General features: G+C 50.3%; 2 protein-coding genes across 7 annotated transcripts in view; one reads left to right on the forward strand and one right to left on the reverse strand.

The window, feature by feature from the left end:
- The window catches only part of ABCC6 (ATP binding cassette subfamily C member 6), a 58,734-nt gene extending 46,903 nt beyond the window's left edge, over positions 1-11,831 (forward strand). Inside the window, exons 24-31 of the mRNA XM_024744572.1 lie at positions 1,377-1,576; positions 4,021-4,147; positions 5,256-5,357; positions 6,223-6,369; positions 8,371-8,529; positions 8,624-8,790; positions 10,625-10,819; positions 11,134-11,831. Coding sequence (XP_024600340.1) covers positions 1,377-1,576; positions 4,021-4,147; positions 5,256-5,357; positions 6,223-6,369; positions 8,371-8,529; positions 8,624-8,790; positions 10,625-10,819; positions 11,134-11,242 — 1,206 coding nt within the window. The 3' untranslated portion in view covers positions 11,243-11,831. The remainder of the gene's footprint in view (positions 1-1,376; positions 1,577-4,020; positions 4,148-5,255; positions 5,358-6,222; positions 6,370-8,370; positions 8,530-8,623; positions 8,791-10,624; positions 10,820-11,133) is intronic.
- ABCC1 (ATP binding cassette subfamily C member 1 (ABCC1 blood group)) overlaps positions 4,408-23,300 on the reverse strand; it is a 109,108-nt gene continuing 90,215 nt past the window's right edge. For 2 of the 6 annotated variants that reach the window (XM_024744576.1, XM_024744579.1), the window contains 3 exons: positions 22,461-22,627; positions 21,169-21,363; positions 18,895-20,585 (listed from right to left, as the gene is read on the reverse strand). In XM_024744576.1, coding sequence (XP_024600344.1) covers positions 20,477-20,585; positions 21,169-21,363; positions 22,461-22,627 — 471 coding nt within the window. In that variant the 3' untranslated portion in view covers positions 18,895-20,476. Of the gene's footprint in view, positions 5,121-5,206; positions 5,298-6,597; positions 6,790-7,472; positions 7,614-9,684; positions 9,825-14,269; positions 18,872-18,894; positions 20,586-21,168; positions 21,364-22,460; positions 22,628-23,300 lie in introns of those variants that run through there. The other 4 variants (XM_024744575.1, XM_024744574.1, XM_024744578.1 and 1 more) reach the window with 4 other exon arrangements.

Genomic DNA, 23,300 nt, shown 5'->3' on the forward strand with positions numbered 1-23,300 from the left:
GCCCCTTTGCAACTCTATACTCACAGCCTCCCACCTCAGCAACCCCCAACTCAAAGCAACTTTTCTCCAGCTCAGCATTCACACATCCATCCCAGGGAAGATTCTGATTGGCCTTTCATGAGGCATGTGTCATCCCTGAGCTCATCACTGTGACCAAAGGAATAGTTTACTCTGCCTAGCAGGGCTGTGTCATGTGACTACCTCCATGATCTGGTCTCATGATTAACCGCCAACCCCCCCATCCCCACCAAGGAAATCAGAAGTAGAAGAAACCATGGTAGCCAGACAAAAATCAGAAGTAGAAAAAACAAAACAAAACATGGTAGCCAGACAAAAACCATGGCCATCGCTGCCCTCCACAACTATCCCAAGTCTTTTCTATAGCCTCTTGACCTGGGGGAGGAACTGCTTCTCTAGAGCTTTGGAGTCGGACAGAGATGTGTTTGAATCCAGGTCCTGCCACTTGCTTGCTATAGAGGCTTAGACCAGCTGCTTAATCCCTCTGAGCCTCTGGTGTTCTTACCTATAAACTGTGAACGACACTGATGCCTACCTCACAATGACTGAATACTGCAGTTGACCCTTGAACGACGTGAGGATTAGGGGCACTGACCCTCCTTGCAATTAAAAATCTGCTTAGAAGTTATAGTTGGCCCTCTGTATACACAGTTCCTCCACAGCCACAGATTCAACCAAGTGCAGAACGTAGTACTGTAGTATTTACTATTGAAAAGTATCCACAAATAAGTGGACCTGTGCAGTTCAAACCCATGTTGTTCGAGGGTCAACTGTATTTGGAGAGAGCCTGGCATGCAGCCTGGGTGATCAGCAAACGTAGATTCCTTCCTGCCTGCCAGCCGCACACAACTTCCAACCTCAAACCAAGTAACAATATATATCGTTTGTGCATCACTGTGTTCCCAGCACCTGGCATGTAACCTTCGAGTTAAGGGAATGAATTTGACTTGTCAAGCTGCCTTCCTTGCCCTTTGTGGCTTTGTTTCCACAATGACTGGCCCTAAGTGAAGCAGCTGGCCTTAGAGCTGAGAATGAGATATTTACTATAGACTAGGGGTTTCTCCATCCTGGCCATACATGAGAATCACCCGAAGGCTTTTTAAAAATTCCAAGGCCAAGGTGATGCCACCAGAGATTCTGATTCAATAGCTCGGGGGTGAGGCATTGGGAGTTTTTGAAGAGTCTCAGGTGATTTTTAAAAAGACCCATGGAACTCTGATTCTACAAGGAAACTGGAGCCCAGAGAAGAGAAGCCACTGACCCAAGGCCACACAGCAAGCTGGTAACAGAGCTCCCTATGCTTCTCAAACTGTCTCTCTGTGTTTGTGACCTCTCTGCTCCCCACTGTCCCACTTCAGAGCCTGTATGTGGCCAGCTCATGCCAGCTCAGACGCCTGGAATCAGCCAGGTACTCATCCGTGTGTTCCCATGTGGCCGAGACATTCCAGGGCGGAGCAGTGGTCAGGGCCTTCCGGGTCCAGGGCTGCTTTGTGGCTCAGAACGACGCACACATGGATGAAAGCCAGAGAGTCAGTTTCCCGCGGCTGGTGGCTGACAGGTAGGAAGGGGGCAGAGAAGAACCTACAATCCTTCTGTGTCCCCAGAGGATGAGACCTAAGGTCATACTGTGTGGTCAGAGAGGTCAAGTGGCCTGCTCAAGGTCACACAGCGAGTCGAGGGTAAAGCAGAGCCTAGATCCCACGGGTGCACATGGCTCACAGTGTGAGCAGATGGACCTTGGCCTGAGGGATCCCCAACAGCAGGTGGGCAGGAAGTACAGGTGTCAGCAAAACGGAAGAAGCCTCTGTTGCCAGGCCACTAGACCAGCCTCTGTTGCCTTGGTGACAAAGGAGCTACATAAGCATCCTTGGCCTCCTTTCGGTACCAAGCAAGAATAAGAACACAAGCTTTGAGCACAGACAGACACAGGTGCAAATCCCAGCTCTGCAACTTACTAGCTGGATGATCTTGGGCAAGTCACATAACCTCTCTGAGCCTCATTTGTCAAAGTGAGTTTGCACTCATGGAGTGGCTACGAGATTAAACAAATACACTCATAGCTAATCCTTGTAATGTGCCTACCACATGCCCAGCACAGTCCTCAGCATCCTCTGTGGATTGATTTACTTAATCCTATTAACAACTCCACAGGGCAGAGACCCTTTTACAGACGATGAATCTTAGGCACAGAGAGATTTAGGAACTTGCCCAGGGCCACACCGCAAATACATGGTGGAGTGAGGATTTGAATCCAGTCAGTCTGGTGCCAGAGTGTGGAGAGGGTCAAGCACACAGTGGGTGTGAATTCAATAAATGTCAGTTCCTTCCTTCTTTCTGCCCAGATCTCCAGCCAGCTGGGGCTATGTGGCCCTGCAGCTGTGGGCAGTGTCTCAATGCCATATGCCTTCTGGGTGACCTGCCCTGCCCCTTCCTGGGGTCCTAGCCTAGGGAGGAGGGACCTTACAAACATTTACGGAGCACCTACTTTGTGGAAGGGTCGATGATTTCTGCGCCACGTACGATGGGTGTATCTCATTTAATCCTCACAACTATAATGAGCCAGACGTTACTTCACCCCACAGATGGGTAAACTGGGGTTCGGAGAAGTGAAGGGACTCCCCCAGGGTCAGCCATCTAGGAAGTGGCAGACCCTCAGTCAGGCAGATGCGGCTTCAAATCCCGGTGTTTGTTATGTTTGTGGACTTGGGCAAGTACCTAACCCTTCTGGTGTCCTCATCTGTCCAATGGGGACAACAGTCCTCCCATCGTGGGGTTGTTAAGAGGACTAGGTGTTATATGCAGTGAAGCCCAGAGTTCCCTGAAGACAGGGATTTTGATCTGTTTGGTTTGCGGCTGTGTCCCCAGCATCTCCAGCATGCATGGCACACACAGTAGGTGCTGGATACATATCCGCTGAATGAATGCATGAATGAATGGTCAAGTAGGAATTCAATAAAAGGAAAAAGAAGTAGGAATTCAATTTCCTCATCCATTCAATATGTATTTGTTGAGAACCTATTCAATTTCCTCATCCATTCAATATGTATTTGTTGAGAACCTACTACGTGCTCAGTCCTGTGCTGGGTCCTGGGGACAGAGCCATGAACAAGACAAAGTTGATGGACTTCCCTGGTGGTGCAGTAGTTAAGAATCCACATGCCAGTGCAGGTGACACAGGTTCGAGCCCTGGTCCGGGAAGATCCCACATGATGCGGACCAACTAAGCCCATGCGCCACAACTACTGAGCCTGCGCTCTAGAGTCCGCGAGCCACAATTACTGAAGCCCACATGCCACAACTACTGAGCCTGCGCTCTAGAGTCCGCGAGCCACAATTACTGAAGCCCACATGCCACAACTACTGAGCCTGCGCTCTAGAGTCCGCGAGCCACAATTACTGAAGCCCACATGCCACAACTACTGAAGCCCGCGCGCCTAGAGCCCGTGCTCCGCGACAAGAGAAGCCACCGCAATAAGCCCGCGCATCTCAACGAAGAGTGGCCCCCACACGCTGCAACTAGAGGAAGCCCACGCACAGCAACGAAGACCCAATGCAGCCAAAAATGAAATATTAATTAATTAATTAATTTTAAAAAAAGACAAAGTTGCTGCCCTCATGAGCCTGCTGATGGAGGCCGACAGTCAAGGACTGATTAACGAGTTTACTTATACAGAGTGATAAAAGGGAGGAGTCGTCCTGAGGGCTCTCTGAGGAGGTGAGGCTTGAGCTGGCTGTGTGAGGGTAAGATGTTGGCCATGTGAAGATGGAGGTCGGATTCAGGCAGAGGGAACACAGGGGACATGGCTTGGCATAGCCTGGGGACAGAAAAGTGGCAGCACAGCAGAGCTTACTTGAGCACCTACTGTGGGGCCTGGGTGTGGAGGAGACCGTTGCCGGGACCCCATGGGCACTCGAGCCGGCACGCTGTCCAGGCCTTGTGCCCAGGGAGGCAGGTAGCGCAGAGAGGCCCCACTGACCCCACTCTTACCTGTCCCCTTGCAGGTGGCTCGCTTCCAACCTGGAGCTCGTGGGGAATGGGCTGGTGTTTGCGGCCGCCCTGTGCGCAGTCTTGAGCAAGGCCCACCTCAGCCCCGGCCTCGTGGGCTTCTCTGTCTCAGCCGCCCTGCAGGTACTTCCGACACCCCAACCTGGGCTCTGGGGTGCGGGCAGAATGGACACAGACCTCTGCCAGTGGGACCTTCAAGGACCTGAGTCCAAACTACCAACCAGTGAGGAAGACACGGCTCTGCAAGAGCCTGGGCTGGACCTCGGAGCCTTGCTGTGCTCCTCTGAAAAAGGGGCAGTAATCCCTTCACTTCAGACACTATAAAGACTCATGGAGATAAAGTAGACAGAGTCCATTTCCAGTGCATTGTTAACATTTTGTTAACTATTAATAACAATATTTAATGTCAGGTTATGACATCTGTAAAGGAAAAAAATATATATATATATATACACATATATGTAAGTAGCATTCATTATGAATGAGACATTGTTCTAAGAGCTTTATAAATATTAGCTCATTAATCCTGCCCACAACCCCACCAGGGGTACTATTACTGTCCTCATTTTACAGTTGATGCAACTAAGCTTAAGGATAAAGCAAGTTAACAGGATGGAACATGATTGGGGGGAAGGTGCTTTTCTTTTGCATGGCCCAGAAGACCTCTCTGAGAAGGGGGCTTGAGATCTGTGGCCTAAAGGAAGTGGGGGAATAGGGGAGGAGCAGTCCTGGTGGAGGGAACAGCAGGAGGAAAGGCCCTGGGATGGCGGGAGGGGCGTGACTGGTGTGTTAGAGGAACAACGAGAAAGCGGTGTGGCTGGAGAGAGTGTGAGGACAAAACTGGAGGGAAATGAGGTTGGGAAGGGGTGGGGGCAGGGTGAGCAGGCCCTGGGGAGGAGCTTGGCGTGGTTCCAAGTGGGAAGTCGGTGTTAAGTGGAGGGAAACCTCTCTGAATGGAAGTCATTGGGCTGGATCCTGCTGGGTGTCCTTGAGAGGGCCACACACCTTCTCTGGTCCTGTCTCCCTACCTGTTTCAAGAAGGGTTGGATAAGCTGATGTCCAAGGGCTCCTTTCTGGTCCATATACTCCAGTTCAACTAAAGGAAAAGAGGGATCCTCGTGGCTACAGCCAAATTCTGCCCCCTTGTCTGCCCTGGGTCCCGCCTCCCAGCCCCTGCCTCACCTGTGGGGTGGCCTTGCTGAAGCTGTCCTGAGGTGTCTTCTCGAACCAGGTGACCCAGACGCTGCAGTGGGCTGTTCGCAGCTGGACAGACCTGGAGAACAGCATCGTGTCAGTGGAACGATTGAAGGACTACGCCCAGACGCCCAAGGAGGTGATGGACAAGAGATGGAGGGGGAGCGGGCACCATCTAGGACTTACAGCAGAGAACGGTGGACCCATGTTGACATCTGCCACCAGCTTTAGAGCCCCCACCACTGCAGACTGCAGTCACAGCCAAGGTGGCAGGAATGGTTAAGAGGGTAGGGTCTGAGAGGAGGTCAAATCCTGGTTCCTCTGAATGGCAAGGCAGGGCACTCTGAGTGACAGGGGACCAGGAGTAACAGCAACATGACAGTAACATAACAGCAGCTTGATAGCAACATTATAGAAACATAACAGTAGCACAACAGTAACACGCTAGCACTACTGAAACACAATAGCAGGAACAGTAGAGAGACATAGCAGCAACATAACGGTGCCGGGTGTACTAGGAGGTCATCCCACAATAAGGGACTTCGTACAGTGTCTGGCACACCGCAAACACTCAATACATGTCCACCACTCTAATTAGCCCCATTTCACAGATGGGGAAACCAAGGCTCAAGGGAGTGGAGTGACCTGTTCAAGGTCACAGGAATAGCAAATGGCAGCAGTGGTCTCCCCACTGCACAGACTTGCCCTTTTCCCTAAAAGGAGAGTGTCTACCTCTACTAGCGAAAGAGAGAATATTTGAAAATTAATAATGGCTAATAACAACAATAGATAAAGAGTAGCCAACACCATTATTTTTTTATTTTCACTATATCAAATATTATTTGTTTTTAGCCTTGCTGCATTCCATGCCCCATAACAACCCTGTAAAGTAGCAGTAAATAAGCCCACTTTACAGAAGAGGAAACTGAGGGTCAGAGAGGCAGGCCCTTTTGTGAGAAGCCTGGAGAAAGGCTCCTCTGACCCAATGTCTCCTCCTGCCCTAGGCACCCTGGAGGCCGGCCACCTGTGCGGCCCGGCCCCCCTGGCCTCGTGGGGGGCAGATCGAGTTCCGGGACTTTGGGCTGAGATACCGACCCGAGCTCCCGCTGGCCGTGCGGGGAGTGTCCTTCAAGATCCACGCAGGAGAGAAGGTGAGGGGCTCACCTGCAACTTCCTCCTTGTGGTGGCCAGGCCACAGGGAGGCTGGAGAGGCCTCAGGGCCATGGCCAGGCTGGGCATCATCCAGAGTCCAGGTCCTGAGCACCAGCTGTCTGCTCCACGTCCGCACCTCAGGTCCCCCAGTCTTCAGACCCACCACGCCCTAAAGGGAACTTATCATCTTCCCCAAACCTGCTTCCATCTTGGTGAAACCCACCCACCTTGGTGTCCCAGATGAGGAGGCATCACCCCAACTTCTTTCTTCTTTCTCTATCATTAGTTGAACACCTACTACGTGCTGGGTGAGGTGCTGAATGTTCCACATACTTATCCAGTTTGCATGGGCTCAGTTCCTTGCTTTGCCATGCCTGACCTTGGACAAGTCACTGCATGCCTTGGTCTCAGTTTCCCATCTGTAAAGTGGGAATAATAATGTCAACCTCATAGAGTTGTTGAGAAGTTTACCTGGGTTAATACATAGAAACTGCCTGGGACAGTGCCTGGCACATAGCAAATGCTACAGAAGTGCTCACCAATGCTTTTATTCATTATTATTTGCATTTTCACTCTGACAACACCCCTAATATCACCTCATTTATAGATGATTAGTCAGGCTGCTTCATTGAATCCTTCTCTGCCCTCCCCACCTGGTGACACTTCCTCCCTGCCCTCCCGTCCACTGCTCCAGGCCCTCAGCTTACTGTTTCACCCCCTCCAATCTATTCTCCTGTGATCTTGATTTGAGCATGTTATTTCCCTGCTCCAGACCTTCCGCTCTCTCCCAGCTTCCTTCTGGTAAAGCCCAAACTCCTGAGCTTGGCATTCAAGGCCCTTTCTCCACTTCATTCATTGCCCTGCCAGGGCTTAGCCAACATTTGCAGAGCAGCAGCCCCTGGGCCAGGTGGGTACATGGTGCTGCCCTAGAGGAGCTTACAGGCTAGCAGTTGGTGTGGTTCACCCGGCATCTTCCCCCTCCCTAAACTCCTAGTCATCCTTCAAGTTTCCACTCAAGTATCTTCTCCTCCATGAAGCCTTCTCTGATGACCCCATCAACCTCCATCCCAGGCAACAGGAACAGCAGCAGCTCTATGCTTACCTCCATTGCTGCGGGGCCAGAGCCTGATGATAGAGAGTGCTTGTTCATCACTGTATTTACGTTTACTCAGGTGCACTATTTCCAAGACCAGGTGGTGAGCCCTTTGGAGCAAGGACTCCTTAATTTCTGTATTCCTGGTGCCTAAAAGAGTGCCTGTCATACAGTGAGCGACACACATGCTTCGTTCACTTATTAAACAAAGAGTGTTGAACCCCCACCAAGTGTCAAGGAAGGATGGGGGATGGATAGAAAGATGGGCAGATAGATGGAAGGATGAAGGATGGATGGCTGGGATTGGGAGCTGGATGGAAAGAAGAAAGAGGCATGGATGGAAGGATGAATGGATGGATGGGATGGAGTGGAAGAAAGGATGAGAGATGGAAGGCAGGATAGGAATATGGATGGAAGGATGGTGTGAAGGACAGAGGGAAGGATGGAGCAGGATAGGAATATGGATGGAAGCAGGGGGATGGAAGGAAGTGTGAGGGAGGGATGGGTAGAAGGAAGGGGGATTAATAGAAGGATGGGACATAAACAGAATGATGGAAGGGAAGATGAGGGATGATGGAGGGGGTGTGGATGGAAGGAAGGGGAAGGATGAAGGAATAGGAGGAAGGGTGGGGAAGTGGATGAAAAGATGGGAGAGGTGTATCAGGATGAGGGAAAGATAGAGAAGAATGCACAGACAGAAGGTTGGATGGATTGATGAATGGATATATGGACAGGTGGACAGATGGACAGATGGAAGGATGGATGCTCAAAGGATGATGGATAGATGGATGGGTCTTGGGTGCAGGGGAAACATCTAGCAAAGACATGCCCAGGAACCCTGTGGGCTATGGCCTGCCTTCTGGCCAGGCCTGGTCAGAATGGGCCTTACTCCCCCATCCCCCGGCAGGTGGGCATCGTTGGCAGGACAGGGGCAGGAAAGTCCTCCCTGGCTGGGGGCCTGCTGCGGCTCCTAGAGGCGGCTGAGGGCGGGATCTGGATCGACGGGGTCCCCATCGCCCAAGTGGGGCTGCACACACTTCGGTCCAGGATCACCATCATCCCCCAGGTGAGGCCTGGGGAGGGGTGGGCAGAGGTGGGGGGAGGGGGAGAGGTGGGAGGCATGGCTGGCCCAGCTCTGACCCACTGTCCCTTCCGGCCAGGACCCCATCCTGTTCCCCGGCTCTCTGCGAATGAACCTCGACATGCTACAAGAGCACTCAGACGAAGCCATCTGGGCGGCCCTGGAGACGGTGCAGCTCAGAGCCGTGGTGGCCAGCCTGCCCGGCCAGCTGCACTATGAGTGTGCCGACCAAGGCGACAACCTGAGGTAGGGTCGCCGCACCCCAGCCAAACCTTGTGAGATGCTGGGGGAGAGGCAGGTGTGGCCAAGGTCCCCCCCAGGGTAATATGCCCTGGAAGTCACCTCCCCACATAGGATGATCAACCCTGTTCTATTCCTAATCACAGTACAAATCCCATCCCTCATCAGCCATTCCAAACTCCAACACAATCTCTGAATATCAAGAGATATTTTTTCTTTTTCCTAAATTTGTTTCTAAGTTTATTTGGTGGCAAAACTCAACCTCTACTGACACGAGGCTACTTCTGGTCTGTATTTATCTCACTCAGCATTTATTTTGCTGCAAAAATACTGTGTTTGATATTGGGTGCTAACCCCACGCTCACTGGGGTTGTCAAGTAACATAAGGTGTACGCCTTTAAAAGCTTTAAGAAATTGTAGTAAAATACACATAACATCTTAACCATTTTTTAGTGTTCAATTCCATAGTGTTAAGTACATTCACATCATTGTGCAACAAACCTCCAGAACTTTTTCATTTTGTGAAACCGAAATTCTGTAGCCATTAAACAACAATTCTCTATTCTTCCCTCCCACCAGCCCCCATTTCACTTTGTTTCTCTAGGTACTTCATTTAGGGGGAATATTATAGTATTTGTCTTTTTGTGACTGGCTTATCTCACACAGCATAATGTCCTCCGTGTTCATCCATGATGTAACATGTGCCAGAATTTCCTCCAGTTTTAAGGCTGAATAATATTCCATTGTATGGATAGACCACATTTTTCTTATCCGTTCATCCATTGATGGACGCTTGGGTTGTTTCTACCTTTTGGCTATTGTGAATAGTGCTGCTGTGAACACAGATGTACAGGTGTGTGCCTTTTTAAAAGTCAAGACATTCTGGATTCTAAAACCCACCTGACCCAGAAGATGTTAGGGTGAGGGACCGTGGGTGGTAATGGCACTAGAAGGGCAGCAGGGCTTGGTAGCCAGGAGCATAGACATAGTTGTAGGATCTTGGGCAGGTTACTTAATCTTCAGTGCCACAGTTTCCTTATCTGTAAAATGGGAATAATAGTTAGAACCTGCCTATCTGTGCAAGGATTAAATGAGTGCTATGTGTAAAGTTGTTGAAACAGTGCCTGGCATGTAAGAAATATTCATTTCAATATTCATTTTAATCCTCAAAGCTGCACTTTCACTAACCCCATTTCACAGAGTTGGAATCTGAGGCTTGAGAGTTGCCAACTCACCTACCCCATAAGTAGTGAGTCTGGAGCAAAGCCCAGGCACCTGACACCCACATGGCCGTAGTAGGTCCTGGTTCCCTAAAGGGTTTACTCTGAGGAAGCTGAACATGGCAGGAAACAGCCCCAAACACCCTTGAGTCTCCAGGCTCTGGGGGCTCACTGACTGTGTGACCTTGACTCTCAACTTCCTCATCTGTAACTGGAGTAAAAGAAGGGTTTACTCTGTGACATGCATGGCTTTTATATGATTTGTCTTATCCTCACAACCCAGTGAGGAAGGACTCATTGACACAATACCTACCTTTGTGGTCTTTGAGTTAATATACATAAGCATATAGGATGTGTCTGGCACATAGTGAAGACCATAGAACAGAAACAGAGATAGCCATTGCACAGATGGGGAGACTGAGGCCCAGAGGGTTTCAATGACTTGCCTAATGTCACTCTGCTCAAAAATGGCAGGATGGGGATTCCTACCAGCTCTGTAGACTAGGGACCCACAGGCACACACTCCCCACTCCCGCAGCTGCCATGAGGACACATTTCTGGGCACCCCCTGCAGGTCAGTCCTGATGTGCAAACATCTGGCCTGTCCCACTCATTCCCAGCCTAGGCCAGAAGCAGCTCCTGTGTCTGGCACGTGCCCTTCTCCGGAAAACCCAGATCCTCATCCTGGATGAGGCCACGGCTGCCGTGGACCCGGGGACGGAGCGCCAGATGCAGGCCGCCCTGGGGAGCTGGTTTGCGCAGTGCACGGTACTATTCATCGCCCACCGCCTGCGCTCCGTGCTGGACTGTGCCAGGTAAGCCCCCACACCGCACCCCTCGCAGCCGGCCCCCAGGGCACCCTGCAGGCAGAGGAAGGCATCAGGGTTTAGAGCTGGAAGGGCACTGGAATAGATTATGAAGTGCACGTTGTACAGGTGGCAAGACTGATGCCCACAGGGGAAGGATAAGCCCGAAGACACATGCCCAGCAGATGCTTCCAACTGGGCCGTCGGGGTCAGTAAGCTGCGTGGAAGGCCAGACTTGCTTAGAGCAGACACACTGGGCATTCAGAGCGGCCAAGACCCTGGGCTGGGGTCCAAAGAGCTGGCTGTGTCCCTCTCCCTTGCAGGGTGCTGGTCATGGACGAGGGGCAGGTGGCAGAGAGCGGCAGCCCTGCCCAGCTGCTGGCCCAGAGGGGCCTGTTTTACAGGCTGGCGCAGGAATCAGGCCTGGCCTGAGCCCAGCCCCTGGATCCTCCTCCCGCCCCACCGACCCGGAGAGTCTGCCAGGCCCTGGAGACACAGTGACCTGGGGTCATCAGTGGCCCCATGGAATTGAGTCTAGACCCCTCTCTGCTCTCTGGGGGGAGAAAATGCCCAAGGACCCCAGACCCAAGAGGACACAGCAACCCACAGGTCGGCCTGATCAGGGCTCATCCAGCCCCATCTACCCTGGAGCCAAAGTCGACAGCAGCTCTCTGCCCTGGCTGCCCACTGGACTCACCTGGGGACCCCAAAAAACTGCCTGTGCCCAGGCTCCACCATAGACCAATGAAATGAGAATCCCTGGGGCTGGGGCTGGGGCTGGAACAATGGTGTGTGTAACTTTTACAGAGTAACCTTTTATTTTGAGATGATTGTAGATTGACAAGTAGTAAAAAATAATCCAGAAAACTACTTGTGTACCCTTTACTACTTTTCCCCAATAAGAACATCTTTTTTATTTTTGAAGTATAGTTGATTGACAATGTGATAATTACTGCTGTACAGCAAAGTGATTCAGTCATACATATATATATATATATATTCTTTTTAAAAATATTCTTTTCCACTATGGTTTATCATAGGATATGGAATATGGTTCCCTGTGCTCTACAGCAGGACCTTGTTGTTTATCCATTCCATATATAAAAGCTTACATCTGCTCACCCCAACCTCCCGCTCCATCCCTCCCCCTTGGCAGAGTCTGCTCTCTATGTCCATGATTCTGTTTCATAGATGGGTTCATGTGTGTCATACTTTAGATTCCACATATAAGTGATACCATGTGGTATTTGTCTTTCTCTTCTGACTTACTTCACTTAGTATGATAATCTCTAGTTGCATCCATGTTGACGCAAATGGCATTATTTCATTCTTTGTTGTGGCCGAGTAATATTCCATTGTATATATGTACCACATCTTTTTTTATCCATTTATCTGTCGATGGACATTTAGGTTGTTTCCATGTCTTGGCTATTGTGAATAGTGCTGCTATGAACATAGGGGTACATGTATCTTTTTGAATTATAGTTTTGTCCAGATATATACTCAGGAGTGGGACTGCTGGATCATATGGTAATTTTATTTTTAGTTTTCTGAGGAACCTCCATACTGTTTTCCACAGTGGCTGCACCAAGTTACATTCCCACCAACAGTGTAGGAAGGTTCCCTTTTCTCCACACCCTCTCCAGCATTTGTTATTTGTAGACTTTTTAATGATGGCCATTCTGACTGGTGTGAGGTGGTACCACATATTGATTTGCATTTCTCTAATATTTAGCTATGTTGAGCATCTTTTCATGTGCCTATTGGCCATTTGTATTTCTTCTCTGGAGAAATGTCTATTTAGGTCTTCTGCCCATTTTCGGATTGGGTTGTTTTGGGGTTTTTTGTTGTTGAGTTGTATGAGCTGTTTGTGTATTTTGGAAATTAAGCCCTTGTTGGCTGCAGCATTTGCAAATGTTTTCTTCATTCTGTAGGTTGTCTTCTCATTTTGCTTATGGTTTCCTTTGCTGTGCAAAAGCTTGTAAGTTGATTAGGTCCCATTTGTTCATTTTTGTTTTCATTTCTATTGCCTTGGGAGACTGACCTAAGAAGACATAGGTACGATTTATGCCAGAGAATGTTTCGTCTAGAAGTTTTATGGTGTCATGTCTTACGTTTAAGTCTTTAAGCCATTTTATTTTTGTACATGGTGAGAGGATGCATTCTAACTTCATTGATTTACATGCAGCTATCCAACTTTCCCAATACCACTTGCTGAAGACACTCTTTTTCCCATTGTATACTCTTACCTCCTTTGTTGAAGATTAATTGGCTGTAGGTGTGTGGGTTTATTTCTGGGCTCTCTATTCTGTTCCATTGATCCATATGTCTGTTTTTGTGCCAGTACCATATTATTTTGATTACTGTAGCCTTGTAGTATTGTCTGATGTCTGGAACAATTATGCCTTCTGCTTTTTTCTTTTTCTTCAGGGTTGCTTTGGCAATTCTGGGTCTTTTATGGTTTCATATGAATTTGAGGATTATTTTTTTCTAGTTCTGTGAAAAATGCCATGGGCAATTTGACAGGGATCGCATTAAATCTACAGATTGCTTTGGGTGGTATGGCCATTTGAACAATATTAATTCTTCCAATCCAAGAGCATGGGATATCTTTCCATTTCTTTGAATCATCTTTAATTTCCTTTAATGTTTTATAGTTCTCGGCATATGAGTCTTTCACCTCCTTGGTGAGGTTTATTTCTAAGTATTTTATTTTTGGGGTTGTGATTTTAAAAGTTTTGTTTTTTTAACATTCCCTTTCTAATATTTCATTGTTGGTGTAAAGAAATGCAACTGATTTCTGTATGTGAATCTTGTATCCTACTATCTTGCTGAATTTATCAACTCTAGCAGTTTTGTGTGCAGTCTTTAGGGTTTTCTATATACCATATCATCTGCATATGAGTTTTACCTCCTCCCTTCCAATGTAGGTACCTTTTAATTTCTTTTTCTTGTCTGATTGCTGTGGATAGGACTTCCAATACTATGTTGAATAGAAGAGGTGAGAGTGCGCATCCTTGTCTTGTTCCAGATTTTAGCAGGAAGGCTTTCAGCTTTTCATCATTATTATATTGGCTGTGGGTTTGTCATAAATGGCTTTTATTATCTTGAGACATGTTCCCTCTATATGCACTTTGGTAAGAGTTTTTCTCATGAATGGATGTTGAATTTTGTCAAATGCTTTTTCTGCATCTATTGAGATGACCGTGTGGTTTTTCTCTTTTCTTTTGTTTACATGGCCTATCACATTGATTTACATATGTCGAACCATCCTCGTGAACTTGGGTGAATCCCACTTTGTAGAATCCCACTTGGTTGTGATGTATGATCTTTTTTATGTGTTGCTGGATTTGGTGTGCTAATGTTTTGTTGAGAATTTTTGCATCTATATGCATCAAAGATATTGGCCTGTAATTTTCCTTTTTGGTGGTCTTTTTGTCTGGTTTTGGTATCAGGGTGATGGTGGCTTCATTGAATGTCTTTGGGAGTGTTCCGTCTTCAATTTTTTGCAAGAGTTTGAGAAGGATGGGTGTGAGTCTTCTTTGTATGTTTGGTAGAATTCACCTGAGGAACCAACAGTAACATCTTAAAAGACAACAGCTCAATATCACAATCAGGAAATTGACATTGGTACAATCCACCGATCCTGTTCAGATTCCCCAGTTTTACTTGTACTCACTGGGTGTGTGTGTGTTTACTTCTATGTAATTGCATCATACGTACAGGTTCCTGCATCCACCACCACAGTCGGGATGCTGACTGCTTCCGTCTCCACGTGGACCCCTCAAATTGCCATTTTGTAACCACACCCACCTCCCCCTGCCCTCACAACCACTGGTGTGGTCTCCAGCCCAAATGATTTCAACGTGCAGCCAGGACTGAGAACTGCTACTTCAGAACCTCATGCATGAGCTCCAGGGAGCATCATGTCTGAACAGATGCACAAGCCACAGCCCACACCAGGGAAGGGCCTCTCCGGGCACAAGCCCTCACCCAGCACACAGTTCAATTCCAAAAGGGAGATGAGAAGAGCCAGGTCTCCCGGGCCCTACCGGGAGAATTTGCTCAGGATTTGGTGCATTTCATCCATTTGTTTATTCAGGACTAAATCTGCCCCAGCAGCTGTTGGAACACCTAGGGCGTTTCTGGTCACACTTCCACCTGCCAGGTGCCGTGGGGGAGACGCTGTTGGAAGGCCGAAGTCAGGGGTGGGTCAAGGTCCAGCGCTTGCTTCCACGAAGGTCAGTACACAGCGCACAAGACTCGGGCCCGTTTGTGACAGCGATCAGCATTCTAATAAAAATGGCTTCAGGCACCAGGAAAGAGGTGAGAGCCTGAAGTAGCCAAGCCCGAGGTCACAGGGACACAGCTGAAAACACAGCGTGAGAAATGAGACAAATCCCCGGATCATAACTATGGCTGCCCAGGGGTCTGCACTGACGCCCAGCACTGCAGCTGGGAGAGAGCAAGTTAATACTCAGAGAGGGTCAGAGCCGAGCAGGGTACAAAGTAAGTGCTCAATAACCGTTTGCTATTGTTCTTGATACTGTTGTGTTTACAGGCCTCTGAGGGGCAGCAGAGGAGGGTACATACAACAGGATTTTTTTTTAACCTCTTCACTATTGATATGCGGGGTGGGTAATTCCACGTGGAGGCATCCTGCACACTGTCAGATGTTCAGCAGTGTCCCTGACCTCCACCCACTCTAAGCCAGGAGCACCTTCTCCTCTAGTTGTGACAAAAATGTCTCCAGACACTGCCAGTTGAGTCATGGGTCTCCGCCATCAATAATGCACCAATACCTGGGCAACGGCTGTGTTGGTGTGTCAGGAGAGGCCCGTGGACACACACCTACTTGCCCGGACACAGGGCCTGCCCTGTCCCAGACAGCTCATGGGGACATTTTTTTTTTTTTTCTATATTCCTTTGAATAGTTTAAGGCTTGAGTTGTCATCTTTGTTCTGTATACACTTTTTCATTGTGCCTATTGACCTCCTAACCTCATAGGGACTTTCTGATTGTCCATTCTGACTTAGGGTTTTCGGCCCAGAGGAATCTAAATCCAGGTCCAGTCATGGCTGCCTCCCCTTTTCAAGATGTGACCATAGTTCATTTTGATACCTTCAAAATGGGGTAGGGGTCTGCATCCCTTGCCCGCCCCCTGTCATGCCAACAAAATGCCATCATTACTAGTGATTTTGCTCCATCTTGCAGATGAGAAAACTGAGGCTCAGTGAGCAGACGTGACCTGGCAAGGCCACCTGGCTAGTAAGTGGCAGAGCGGGGATCTCTCCTTGGGCCTAACACCAAAGTCCAAGTCATCTTGTGTGGGTGTCTGTCCTACTGCGAGGCGCGGGAAGGGGCCAGACACAGCACTTCTCATGTCTCCTCCTGGAGCCGAGTCAGCTGATGCCCTGGCAGAGCGACTGCAGGCAAAGGTGGCAGCTGGGTGCTTGGCATGGTCACGTGGTGTTGTTCCAGGGCCACAAGAGCCTCCTTCATGAAGGGAGGTGTTTTGCCAGGAAGCAGAGTGTGGGCCACGGAACCAGCGCCCGCAAGAGCCCACTAACAAGGCTGCTGTTGGGCCCACCCCATGGCTCCTTGGGCACCAGCCCGTGGGCCACCCGGGCCATTAATCCCCTGGCTGTGGCTCCTGCCAGCAGGGCCTGGCTGGCGGGTGAGCACAGCAAAGAGGCAGGAGAGCTGTGTACAGACCTTCCTTGGTCAGTGCCTCTCTCCGTAAGTCCTTAAACCTCACCCGAGTCCCACTGGTCACAGCAAACACACAGCCCTGCTCTAAATGCCTGTCACCCAGTTAATCCTCACAATCGGAGGGTGACTACCTTCTGGTAGTCACCCCACACCTTACTAGGATGCTGTGCTGAGGAAGGTACTATCATTAGGCCCCTTTTACAGGTGACAAAACTGAGACAGAGTGTAAGCAAGTAGGGATCTGAACCCAGGAAGGCTGGTGCCAGAGCCACCCACGTCCTAACCACTGTACCACACTGCCTCTCGCACATTCCTTTAGCTCTAGCACATCGCTCATGGATAAGAGCTGAATTCCACTCTAGAATCCCACCAGAAGGGAAGGAAAGGGCTCCTTTCCTTCTTGAACTGAGACGAGAGATCTGTGCATTTGTATTGGCTGTGCTTTCCCTCGCACCCAGCGTGGTACACAGCACGTAGGAGGGGTCAATAGATACTGACTGTATGACTGGATGGATGGATGGAGGGAATGAATAGGTGGACGGATGAACAGACAAATGAACGCATGGATGGCATCACCACGTATGGAGACATCCTAAGGGCGAGGCATGGCTGCCTTCATCCTCACAGCCACCTGGCCAGGTGGCTCCAAAGATCCCCGTTGTACCAGCAAGGAAGCTGCAACTCCGGAAGGGAAAGTTCTAGGGCCCGAGTGACTTCACTCTGGGTTCCGGCCCGGCACAGGGACAGCACAGTCCCAGACTGGAGAATGCAGTCACTAAGCACGTGCCATATGCCCTGCTCTAGAGATGAGCCTTCAGCGAGAAATAAAGAGATTACAGCCCTGCTTGCACAGAGCTGCCCCTGTCAAACAGGGAAAGGAGCAGGTGACGCAGACGTCTGGGAAGAGAGAGAGGACCCTGAGGTTGGAAGAGGAGCAGCGAGGTGAGCAGGCAAGCATGGCTGGGGATGCTCTCCGGCCCAGGGCTCCCTTCCCACGAGGAGAGCTGTGCAAAGCGCTGAGCCCAGGGCCTGGCACGCAGCAGGTGCACAACAAACCTTGCTTCTCCCCTTCTCCTTGCACGGCGCTGGGGCACTCACCTGGAAGAGCAGGTGTGCAGGCCCCCTCCCACCCCCCGGCTCACCCTCTTCAGGGTTAATGCTGCACCCGCCCCTCTTCCTGACGTGGAAGGCACACGCCGATCGCACACTCATTTAGCATCTGACCCAGGATTTTAATACTCAGGGCCAGGCCCTGAGACAGAAACACACCCACACCTAAAATCGACTCCCCACAAGGCACATCCAAGTGCTTCTCATTCTAAGGGTGACAACCTTGCAGCTGCTTTTCATTGAGCACCTTCACCTCCCAGCTCCTCAGACAAGGGAGCCTGGAGGCGGGGGGCGGGTAGGGGACACACAGCCAACGCCGGCCGCTCCACCTGCGTGTGTCCTTGGAGCATGGTTCCGGGGTGTGTGCTCCCCAAATCCTGGCATTCCTCACTGTCCAGACTCACCAATACGAACTCAGATCCCAACACCCCGGTCTTCCTCCCCCACTATCCAAAACTCAGAAATGACATCAGTTACCACAGGAAGGGGCCTCCTTCCTTATGTGTCCCTGCATTTCCTGCCTCCTTTGTGGCCTGGTGGGGCCATGTGACTAATTCTGGCCAACAGGCTGTGAGTGGAACTGACTTGTGTCACTTCTGGTTTGAGATACTTAACAGTGGGTGTGAGTCGTCCACAACTTCCCTTCCCCAGCTGTGGTGACCCAGAAGCCAGCCCCTGAGAGGCGATGTCATAAAACCAGAACAGTCTGGATCTGTCAGTCATCGTACCAAAGGAGAGGCGCCTGATTCTCATCAAGAAATATATGAGAAATACACCCTTGTATTCACGTCCCAAGAGTTTATGGCTAATTTGTTACTGCAGCACAGCCTAGCGTGGCCTAACACCACAAAGGGATCTCCAAGGCTAATTCTCGCCACGTGTGATGTTTGCCTTGCCTGTGTCTTAGAACCCAACCTGGGCCGTGCACGTAACACACACATCAGCGCTCGTCTTCACAACAAGCCCAGGAGGCAGTGATCAGCCCCATTTCACAGACGAAGCAACTGAGGCACGAAGACTAAGTGACCTGCCTAGGGTCACACAGCCTGCAGATGACAAGGGCAGGACCCTGTCTACCGTGCTATGCCGATTTCCCACCAAACCCCACCTGATTCTTAATCTCTAGGTTCCCAATTCCAAGAGCTCCCGCTAGAAACAACATGCTCGCCAAGGAGAAAGAACAGCAGCAGATGAGAGGGTGCCCCATCCTGACTCCTGGAGAGACGGCAGGAACCTTTGCTAGAAAGAAAATGGAACAGTCGTTTAGAAAGAAATAAAATATTTTTTTTAACTGCAAATTATTTGCAAATGTTCACGTTTCCAGTGTAAGTCATTACAAAAAAGATCCCCAAGAAACACTTGGTTTATCTAATGTGAAATAATGGTTTAACTTACAAAAAATAAATATGTATTTCCACCTAAAAGAAGAAAGATGCTTCTCTGGCTTGAAGTCAGCAACGTAATTCACATAGCGAGCATGAATCCTGGGGCAGCCGTGACCTCTCTTTGCTTTTTGGGTCTCACTTTGGTCTCCAATCAAGGGACCTAAAGGGCTTTGAAGAAAGGACCCCAGTTGCCCGTTTCCTTCCAGGAACACAGGGACCAACCACCAGATGCTGAGCCAACCTGGCCATTCCCTGGGATGCTGCTCCTCGGCCCAGTACTTCCTCCCAAGAAATTAAAGTCTTGAGACTGTTTTTCTCCCTAGAGCAGTACTTAAAAAAAAAAAAAAAGAAAAAGAAAATCACTGACACTCATGAATGGGTTCTTTGCTTGTCCCAGAAGAGACTCAGCAACCGTAAGTCAAGTTCTCCACCCCGCCGCCCCTGACAGCCAACCAGAGGCCCCGGGTGAGAAACTGAAATCTAAGAACAAGGAGGAGACTCAACGGGGCTCTTTTCGGTACCAACTGCTCACACTTGGAGGCACCAGCGCTCTTGGCTTTGCATGCTGAATAACCATGACCAGGTCTTCTCTTTCGGGCACCTGGAGGCGTAAACCCATTCTAGCTACAGGTAGAAAGAGGAAGGAAGGAAGGCAAGGCAAAGACGGGAGCGGGTGACGAGGTGAGCAGTCAAGTGGGGAAGTCGGCATTGAGAGAGCTCTCCCGGCCTGGAGCTCCAGAGCCAGGTCACCCGGAGGCCAGCCCAGTCCCGTCAACGAGAAGCGCTGGGAAACATGCGGCCTCTGGCCCATGAAGCAAGTCCCGGTGGAGGCAGCGCTATGACACTGGTTCCCACGTCTGAGCACCCAGAAGACCAGATGGCTGGTGAGAAGCGCGTCCATGGCCCTCAGGACACTGCCCGCGAGTGAAAATGACCTTCACCAGGCCCCTCACCTCCAAACTGCAGCCTTGGGGAAACAAGCATCTGGGTAGAGCCAGGCAAGGACAGAGAGGTGCCGGGGACCAGGGAGCTTCTCGAAAGCTTGGAACCCGCAGACTTCGGCTGGAGAGATCTGAGGCAGTTGGCTGGATTTGGTCACTAGCATGTTTTATGCAACCGATTTTTCTGGAAGTCTGGCGGCCCAAACTTCCCCACAGAGCACGGAGAGCACATGTGCCCTCCCAGGGGTGTGAGAACGTGTGTGCGTCTGTGGGGGTAACAGAGGCAAGGATGTGCGTGTTTTGGGGACACTGCATCCCTGTGTCTCTCCTGTTTCTTCACAGCCAATTCCAGGCAGGGGGCCAGAGGGTGGCTGCTTTCTGTGTGTTTTGGTTTTGGGTTGTTCTTTTTTTTTTTTGGTTTCAGTCTACGCGAGGCTTGGGTTCCCAAGGATGCCGACTCATCCCTGGCTGCTGGCATGTCGGCCCTGCAGTTCTGAGCAGCTGCACCAGCTCTGGGCTCACACCAAGCCAGCATCTTTGGCCATGCTGTAGAAGAGACTTCTCTGTTGCAGGAGGCCGGAGGGGGGACCACACTCCCGGATCTCCCCTTTGTCCAGGACAATCACCCTGCAAGGAGGGGACGCAGACATGAGGGGTGGGGAAGGGGTTGGCACCTCGTGCCCCAAGAGCCCACCTGGGCAAGTCCCTGCTTTGGGTCAGGCCCCTAACACCCTATGCCAGGACTGTTACAGTAGCCTTCCAGCTGGCTGCCCATCCTCAACCCCAGTTCTAGTCAATGTCTATGTCCTGTGATGCTACCCCCAGTACTCTCCATCACCTTTTATATTTCCTTCCCAGCACAATTCCCTTTTATTTGTTGCTGTGTTTATTGTCTGTCTCTGCACCCAGCCCCCAACTAATCTGTAAGGTCCCTTAAGCAGGCTCCCTGTCTGACAGCTCCCTGCTCAGTCCCCAGTGCCTGGAACAGAGCCAGGAATGTGGCAGGCACTCCACACATGTGTTGACTGAATAAATGATTGAGTGATGTCAAAAAATGCCTGGTACTAACCAGGACAAAGAGAGGTTCCACCAGCTCAGGCTGTCACTAGGCATAACGACAGTGTTGAATGAATGAATGAATGAATGAATGAATGAACGGGTGACTGGGGTGGACTGCAAGGTCCGGAGGCCTTCTGTGCCAGGGCATCACCTCGTGTAGTCCATGATGGTGTTGAGCCGGTGAGCAATGGTGAGGACGGTACAGTCGTCAAACTGTGTCCGGATGGTGGACTGAATGAGGTCATCCGTTTCCAGGTCCACAGCCGCCGTGGCCTCATCCAACACAAGGATCTTCGTCTTCCTCAGCAGGGCCCGGGCCAGGCAGACAAGCTGGCGCTGCCCGACGCTTGACCGGGAGAGAAGGACCAGGAAACAGTGTCAAAACCACCCTGACCCTGAGTCTAGGTCCGAACTGAGAGAAGGGAGAAGAGACACTGGGTGCTGCTTAGACCAGGAGAGCACTTCCATTCCCCACATCTGTGCCCATGGCAGACATCACTAATCGATCAGAATGGTCTTCCCGTTGAGCTAGAAGCAGGCTCAGAATCATTCTCAACACAGGGCTCAGAGGTGATATCCAAAATAACAGGTAGCAAAAATGATCCCATATCCACGTCTTCTGTGGGGCCCCTCACTGTGGACTTTGGACTCAGCCACATGCCTGGCTTTGGCCAATGGGATGCTGGCAAACATAAGGCCGGCAGAGGCTTGAAACGGGAATGCACACCAGGCTTTGCTCACTCTTGCACCTCTGCCATCACCATGACAATATGCCTGGGCTGGTCTGTTGGAGGATGAGGGACACACGGGGCAGAATCTAACTGCCCCCAGCAGAGGCCGAATAGATCTGCCTACAGCCAGCGGCCACCACCCATGTGCGTGAGCCAAGACTAGCAGAGCTGCCTGGCTGACCACCCCAGTGTGTGAGCGGTCACGGCTCTTGTTGAACACACCTGAGGTTTGGTGCTTGGCTGTCATGGTGATGGATAAGCGAAAGAGGCACAGGATCCCTGCTGCGCCAGGCATTAACACTCCAGTTGCTGGATCATGGGTGGATCCTGGGGAGCCTGGGAGACGGACCACGGCAGCTGGGGCAGTGGGTGGGGACAGGGAGGGCTCAGAGCAGTGCTATTTACTGACTGGAAGAGAAGCCTTTCCAAAGTTTAACGACTGATAGCCACTCTCCATTGAATGGACCTGGTGTAAGCAAGGAAGCATGTTGGCCATCCTGGTTACACCTCATGGTAAAATGAGCCTAGATTGAAACCCATTTTAGATACTGAAACTGAAGCCCCAAGAGGTTAAGAGACAAACAGCTCATGTGGCAGAGCTGGGACTCAAACCCAGATCTGAACCAGATGGAAATGGACAAAACCTACAAACGCCCTGACGGAGGGAGAGCTGAAGCTGAGGAGACCCGGTTGGGGCCTCACCCCCGCCTACCTGAGGTTCTCCCCGCCTTCTGCGCACTCGTGGTTCAGCTTATGGGGAAGGGCCGACACGAAGCCCTTCAGGTGGGCCAGCTCCAGAGACGTCCAGACCTCTTCATCTGAATACTGGCTGAATGGGTCCAGGTTCATGCGGAGGGAACCCGAAAACAAAACGGGGTCCTGTTCGGAGGGAAGATGGCAGATGACATGTGAGGCTCACGTCACGGTGGACACAGGTGGGGCAAAGAGGGGCAATGTAGAAAGTTCTTGCCAGAATTGTTCAAAATGGGGTTTCACAGTCGCTTGGAATCACCAGTTCCGAAGAAGATGTCAATAATGGGGGAAAAAAGCCTGGAAAACTCTGGGTTAAGTGAAGTAAAATAGATTTCTTTCTTGCAAGATTTCCCAGAGCATTCAATATGCAAATGTGTTGGGAACTTTCGGAAGGGAGATGCAGCATGGGCAACTCCTAATTGCAAGGTACTTGGGTTCCTCCCCATCCCACCTCCAGATAAGAACCTTAGGAGAAATACAAGGCAAAACAACACTAAAAGGCAACGTGTTAAGGAATCACCACCTACTGGCATCAGTCTAGAAAATTCATCATTCTCGCCTAGCTCTTGGGAGGGTCAGAGATCCCTGTGCTGACCGACAGCCGGCAGAGAAGCCGGTATCGTAACTGGATCCTGTGAGATGCTCAGGAAGCTGCCTACTGGGTGGCAGGAGTGAAGGAATGAATGAAACCTACTTAAGGCTCACTGTTATTTATGTGCTAAGAGGAGATTCCGTGAAGAAACACAGCACAATTTCAGTAAAAAAAAAAAAAAAAAAAAAAAAAAAAACAAACAGAACA

Source organism: Neophocaena asiaeorientalis, unplaced genomic scaffold (genome assembly GCF_003031525.2).
Source record: "Neophocaena asiaeorientalis asiaeorientalis breed wild unplaced genomic scaffold, Neophocaena_asiaeorientalis_V1.1 scaffold91, whole genome shotgun sequence".
Classification (NCBI taxonomy): Eukaryota; Metazoa; Chordata; class Mammalia; order Artiodactyla; family Phocoenidae; genus Neophocaena; species Neophocaena asiaeorientalis.